Genomic DNA, 7,199 nt, shown 5'->3' on the forward strand with positions numbered 1-7,199 from the left:
ACTTTCAATGAAAACGTACTGTACATTCCAATCAAAACACATAGGGTCTCTGGATGGAATAAAGCAACCAAACAAAAACAACAAAAAATAAACCCCAGGCCCATCTTATGTGCTGCCTACAAGAGACTCCATGCAGACCTGAAGACACAGATACAAAGTGAGGGTGATAGAGAAACCTTCCTCATGCAGATGAAGGTCCAAAGAAAGCCAGAGTAGCAATACTCAGGGCGGACAAACCAGATATTTTGTTCTTGTGTGGCAATTACCCCCCATTGGTACCAGGGCAATGCTGGCCTCCTAGGGTTATTTTGAATGGGTTCCTTCTATTCTATTTTTAAGATTTTGATGAAGAGTGCCCTAAATTTTGTTTTCTTTTTAATGTTTGTTAGAATTGACCAATGAAGGCAAGAGGCTGTGGGCTTTCCTATGCCGGGAGGTTTTTTATTCCAAATTCAACTTGTATATTTGTGATGGTCTAAGAAGATTCCTTATTTCTTGAGCTCAAAATTCATTTCTCAATCTTGGTAACTTGTGCGTTCTTTAAAATTACATTTTTTTCTACTTTGTCTAACTTGTTAGTATATCATTGTTGATAGTGATCTGTTATCACACTATATATTTCTGTGGTTATCTGTTGTGAGGTTTCTGTTCCATTTCTCCATTTGGTGCTTGTTTCCTCTCCTTTTTTCTTAGTTAATGGAGTTGGAGAATTTCCATTTTTGTTTGTTTTGAGAAACCTGGGCATTATTTTCCATGTTATTGTTTATTCTGGTCTCTCATTTCTAATTTTTAAGTTTTTAGTTTTCCTTATTTGTTTATTTATTCTGAGCGAGAGAGAGCACACATGCAAGCTGGGGCAAGGGGCAGAGTGGGAGAGACAGAATCTTAGGCTCCTCGCTGGGAGTGAAGCCCTACCCGGGACTTGATCCCACAACTCTGGGATCATGACCTGAGCTGAAATCAGGAGTTAGACGCTTAACAGACTGACTTACCCAGGTGCCCCAACTATTTTATGAATTTCTCATTTTTCCTGGTATTTCCTTCTCCCCCTGCAGAGCTGAATGTGGGGCTTGAACTGGCTAACCACGAGTTTGTGAACTGAGCCAAATTCAATTGCTCAAACGACTGAGGGGCTCAGGCACCCCTGTTGTTGTTTTTAATATTTATTTGTTTTTGGAAAGAGAGAATCCCAGGCAGGCCCTGCATGGACAGCACAGAGCCCGAGAAGGGACTGGATGTCACAAACCATGAGATCATGAAAGGAGCCAAAATCAAGAGTCTGATGCTAACCTACTGAGTCACCCAGGCGCTCCTTAAAGGCAAAGACCGTTTTGTGTGTTTCATTCACATTGCAGAATTTGGGTTCCCAATTCTCTAGTTTACATTTGCACACACATTCATTGCCAAGTGATTGTGGGAAGGGTGCACTAGCTGAGGGAAATTTGGGAGAGCCACAACTGCTGGCCTATGAAGCAGACTCAAGCCAGAAATACTGAACTCAGACTATGTGCCTTAAAAGATCAGCAAAATAGTGCCAATCATTCTGGGTGACCTTGGGGAGAAACAGGCATGCTTGCTATTGGGGGTGAAATTATCTAAGTAGCTGTGGAAGGCAATTTGGCAATATCTAGCAAAATTATGTATACTTTTTCATCTCTTCGCTAACAGTTTTCCCTCAAATTTACCTACACAGTACTTGCAAACTTGCACAACAGTGACCTTCAAGTATTCACCACCCCTATGTAAAAGCCAAAGATTGGGAACAACCCAAAATACTTTGGTAGAAAGCCAATGAAATGGAATAATGCCCAACTATAAGGAAGGAGGAAAATAATCTGCATTTATAATTGCATTTAAAAAAAAACACACAATTTGGAGAGTACCTAAGGAAAGAAAGCTTTGTATTTTGGTAGAGTATTAATAGGTGGATACATGGATAATTATACGGATAATAATTTTATAATCCTTTAAATGATAGGAGGGAGACATTTCTATCATTTTAAGATTCTCAGGGGCGCCTGGGTGGCGCAGTCGGTTAAGCGTCCGACTTCAGCCAGGTCACGATCTCACGGTCCGTGAGTTCGAGCCCCGCGTCAGGCTCTGGGCTGATGGCTCAGAGCCTGGAGCCTGTTTCCGATTCTGTGTGTCTCCCTCTCTCTCTGCCCCTCCCTCGTTCATGCTCTGTCTCTCTCTGTCCCAAAAATAAATAAACGTTGAAAAAAAAAATTAAAAAAAAAAAAAGATTCTCATCCTTAGGATCTATTAAAAACTTGAAAGTCAGTGTAAATATTAGTGTCACCTAAGAAAATAGCTTATTCCAATAAAGCAACAACCAGTATTCTCCCCTTGGACCGTAGTTCTCATTATATCACAATTGTTGGCAGGTGTTCAATAATATCCTGCCCAATGCCATTACATTCAAAATGTGCCCAAAGCCATAGAAAACCACCGTGAGGTGACCAGGATCTACTGGCTAGCTCTTACCTGGAAACTGAGATGCTGCTTGCCCACAGTCTACCTCATCTCAAATGAGCCCCTCCCCAGACGATGGAGGCTTGAGCCCCAGGATTGCCTCTGGTCCTGGCAACCAATGATTCTGCCAGGACAGGCCTGCAAGGACCAAATGTTCAAGGCAGACCACCCGTTGTACATAATCAAGCCCTCTTACCCTGTGGAGCTGTGCCAACTTCCCCTCCTGACACTCCAAATACGAGGAAATCTATGTCTAGTTCTTCAAAATCAGAGGCACAGTTGTTGGAACAATCATTTCTTGGGGATGTGGAAAAGAGGAGAATGATCTTTCCTCCAAAATCTTGGGCAGGAGCTGCTTTCTGACCACAAGAGTACTGGTACAGTTCTCAAGGCTGTAAGGGAGGGCGTCAAAGTGCCATTGTGGTACATGCCTGGGCTCTTGCTCTACTCTCCAAATGAACTTGAACAGTGTGCCAAAATGCACCTTTCTTTCCCCCAGGTACCCAAAATCTCTATGCTGTGTTAAACACCCCAGATTGATATGTAGGTAGGTAAGTAGGTAGCTAGGTCGCTAGGGAGACAGACAGACAGATGTCTTCATGATGGAGTCCTGGTACGTTTTATATTTTTGGAAAGTCATAACCATTCTTTGTTATCTACTTCTTGCCAGATAATTATCTATTGTGGGCTAGATTTATTTTTATTTCTATGGGATCAGTTATACTGTGTCTGCCTTCACTTCTTCACTTCTGATTTTAGTTAGTCTTCTCTATCATTCTGACTTCATTAGAGACAGGTCTGTTGACTTTGGGGGTTTTCTGAACACCAACTTTTCAGAAGTTGGTGATTGTTCCTATTTTTGCTTTATTCTACAGTTTTCATTTCTGTCTTAGGTTTCAATTGCCTTTCTTCTGCTAATTTTGAGCACATACGGTACTTTCTTCACTTTCTGAGAGACAAGAACGTGATTTGTGCTACAGCAAGAGATGCTACAGAATTCTCGACTAAGCTATGTGGTCAATGCCTTGTGTGCAAGTTTACGTGTCCATGGAAGAAGGAAGTCCTGGTGGTTTCTTCTTAGCTGTCTTCCTGATATTCTGATTGATTTTAAGGTTCTATATTAGAAGTTGTCAGAAGTTCCTCTGAGAGTAGTACCCCAGAATGATTTTACTTTTCTCTTTTTTGATCTCAGTCAGCTATATTTTCACATGGCACCGAGACATTCCTGCCACAGTCATGCATTGACGCTTTGTTCCAAAAAGGGTCATGAGTAGATATAAACACAGTTCCCTTGAGAATGTACACTTAACAACAGACTGGAACAAGGTTGAGGAGAATGAAGGGCAAAGGTATCTGGGGACTCCTTTTCCAGAGAACGGTGATGAATGTAATAAATACGGGGAAGTCTTTTATCAAAGCGCCAACCTTATCCACACAGGAGTATCTATCCCTAAGAGAGAGAGTCTTTATAAATATATTGAATGTGGGAAAATTCTTAACCAGTCTTCCAATGTTGGTGGTCATCAGAGGATTCATGAGGGAAGAAACCATTGCAGATATAATCAACCTGGGAGCATGTTTAGTCATTCATCAAGATTCGGTACAGGTCAGACAACTGGTACAGCAGAGGAAAGTTATATAGGTAACGTATGTGGCAAAGCCTTTGACCACCAGCAACTGCATACTAGACAGAAACCTTATGAATGTGAAGAGTGTGGCAAGAGCTTTAAATTGTGCCCAACCCTTACTCAACATAAGTTAACTCATATTGGAGAGAAACCTTACCAATGTACAGAATGTGGCAATGTCTTTAACCAGTTCTCAACCCTTACAGGATATCAAAGAATTCATACTGGAGAGAAAACGTACCAAGATAAAGAAGATGGCAAGTCCTTTACCCGGCCCTCATCCCTTACAAGACATCAAAGAATTCATACTGCAGAGACACCTTCCAAAGGTAAACGATGTCGTAAGACCTTTAGGCATCATTCACAACTTTCTGAACATCACAGGATTCATACTGAGGAGAAACCTTATCAATGCAAAGAGTGTGGCAAGGCCTTTAACTGGCGCACAGCCCTTAGGAGACATCACAGAATCCATACTGGAGAGAAATCTTACCAATGTAACGAATGTGACAAGGTCTTTGGGTACCTCTCAACCTTTACACAACATCGCAAAATTCATACTGGAGTGAACCCTTACAAATGTAACAAATGTGGCAAGGCCTTTTCCCACCAGGCACATCTTAATGTACATCACAGAATCCATATTGGAGAGAAAGCTTACCAATGTAAACAATGTGGCAAGGCCTTTCGGTACTTGTCAAACTGTATAAAACATCGCAGAATTCATACCAGAGTGAAACCTTATAAATGTAAAGAATGTGGTAAAGCTTTTAACTGGCACTCAGCCCTCAAGACACATCACAGAATTCATAGTGGAGGGAAACCTTACCAATGTAAACAATGTGGCAAGGCCTTTACCCGGCCCTCAGCCCTTACAAAGCATTACAGAATTCATACTGGAGAGAAACCTTACCAATGTAAAGAATGTGATGAAGGCTTTTACTGGCACCCAGCCCTTAAGTTACATCAGAGAATCCATAGTGGAGAGAAACCTTACCAATGCAAAGAATGCGGCAAGGCCTTTTCCCGGGCCTCAGTCCTTACAGAACATCACAGAATTCATACTGGACAGAAACCTTACCAATGTAAAGAATGTGGTAAAGCCTTTAACCGGCTCTCAGCCCTTAAGACGCATCACAGAATTCATACTGGAGTGAAACCTTACCAGTGTAAAGAATGTGGCAAGGCCTTTAACAAGCAATCATCCCTTAGACAACATGAGGGAATTCATACTGGACAGAAACCTTACCAATGTAAAGAATGTCGCAAAGCTTTTAAGTGGCAATCAGCCCTTAAGAGACATCACAGAATTCATAGTGGAGAGAAACCTTACCAGTGTAAAGAATGTGACAAGGCCTTTTCCCGCCAGGAACATCTTGATATACATCACAGAGTCCATACCGGACAGAAACCTTACCAATGTAAAGAATGTGGCAAGGCCTTTTCCCACCAGTCACATCTTAATGTACATCACAGAAATCACAGTGGAGAGAAACCTTACCAATGTAAAGAGTGTGGCAAAGCTTTTAACTGGCAATCGGCCCTTAAGAGACATCACAGAATTCATAGTGGAGAGAAACCTTACCAGTGTAAAGAATGTGACAAGGCCTTTTCCCGCCAGGAACATCTTGATATGCATCATAGAGTCCATACCGGACAGAAACCTTACCAATGTAAAGAATGTGGCAAGGCCTTTTCCCGCCAGGCACATCTTAGTGTACATCACAGAATTCATACTGGAGAGAAACATTACCAATGTAAAGAGTGTGGCAAGGCCTCTAAAGGGCACTCAGAACTTACTCGACATCACAAAATTCACAGTGGAGAGAAACCTTACCAATGTAAATGTGGCAAAGCCTTTAACTGTCAATCGGCCCTTAAGAGACATCACAGAATTCACAGTGGAGAGAAACCTTACCAATGCAAAGAATGTGGCAAGGCCTTTACTCACCACTCAAGACTTACCAACCATCACAAAATTCATACTGGAGAGTGACCTTACCAATGTAATGAATGTGGCAAGGCCTTTTCCCCCCAGACACATCTTAATGTACATATCAGAATTCATCTTGGAGAGAAACTTTACCAACGTAAAGAGCGTGGGAAAACTTTTGATTACTGTTGAACTTTGACTTATTAACACAGAATTCATACTAGAGCAAATCTTCTAAATGTTCAGACTATGACAGAATTTCTAAGGACTGCTCCACTGTTATTCCACATCAGATAATTCATAGTGAAGAGTAATGATACCCATTGGGAATGTGGCAAGATACTAAAGCAAAGCTTAAACCCTGATTCTTCATCAGAGAATATATACTGGAGATGATCTTACCAATACAAAGAATTTGGCAAGCCTTTTATTTATTTTTTTTTAATTTTTTTTTAATGTTTATTTATTTTTGAGACAGAGAGAGAGCATGAACGGGGGAGGGGCAGAGAGAGAGGGAGACACAGAATCAGAATCAGGCTCCAGGCTCTGAGCCATCAGCCCAGAGCCTGACGCGGGGCTCGAACTCACGAACCGTGAGATCGTGACCTGAACTGAAGTCGGACGCTCAACCGACTGAGCCACCCAGGCGCCCCTTGGCAAGCCTTTTAATCTGTACTTTAGCCTCATCCAACATCACAGAACTCATACTACAGAGAAAACTTACAAAGAATGTGGTAAAAACGTTTCAGACTGCTCAAGCCTTACTCATTACCATAGTTCCTGTTGCACAGAGACGTTACCAATGTAATGAATGTGGCAAACCTCTAGCTGGACCTCACAACTGCCTCAGTATCATAGTTATGATACAAGAACAAAAGTATAACATGTAAAGGGAGTGGCCATGCCTTTAACTGGAATTCAGTCATGACTCAGTATCTCCAAATGCCTACTTGGGGATAATGTATGAATAAGGAAAGACCTTTTTAAGTATACACTTTGGAAAACAAAACCATACAGAGAGGAAAGTAACCTGAAAGATATAGTTAGTCATCTAATTATCTGAACATCAACTGTCAATAAACGTCACAATTCACAGTAGAAAGGAGTACATCGGTCACTCTATTCAGACATTATTCTCCATAAAAATAGTTAACCATATGGGATAA

At 41.4% G+C, this 7,199-nt stretch overlaps 1 protein-coding gene across 1 annotated transcript in view; it reads left to right on the forward strand.

Annotated features, from left to right (window-relative positions):
- The window catches only part of LOC124511671 (zinc finger protein 420-like), a 47,097-nt gene extending 41,001 nt beyond the window's left edge, over positions 1-6,096 (forward strand). The window contains exons 6-7 of the mRNA XM_047079060.1: positions 4,165-4,393; positions 4,478-6,096. Coding sequence (XP_046935016.1) covers positions 4,165-4,393; positions 4,478-6,096 — 1,848 coding nt within the window. The remainder of the gene's footprint in view (positions 1-4,164; positions 4,394-4,477) is intronic.
- The last annotated feature ends 1,103 nt before the right edge of the window (positions 6,097-7,199 follow it).

The sequence above is a fragment of the Lynx rufus genome, unplaced genomic scaffold (assembly GCF_022079265.1).
Source record: "Lynx rufus isolate CCGP_SWC_20201006 ecotype Redwood Valley unplaced genomic scaffold, mLynRuf1.p SCAF_16, whole genome shotgun sequence".
NCBI lineage: Eukaryota > Metazoa > Chordata > Mammalia > Carnivora > Felidae > Lynx > Lynx rufus.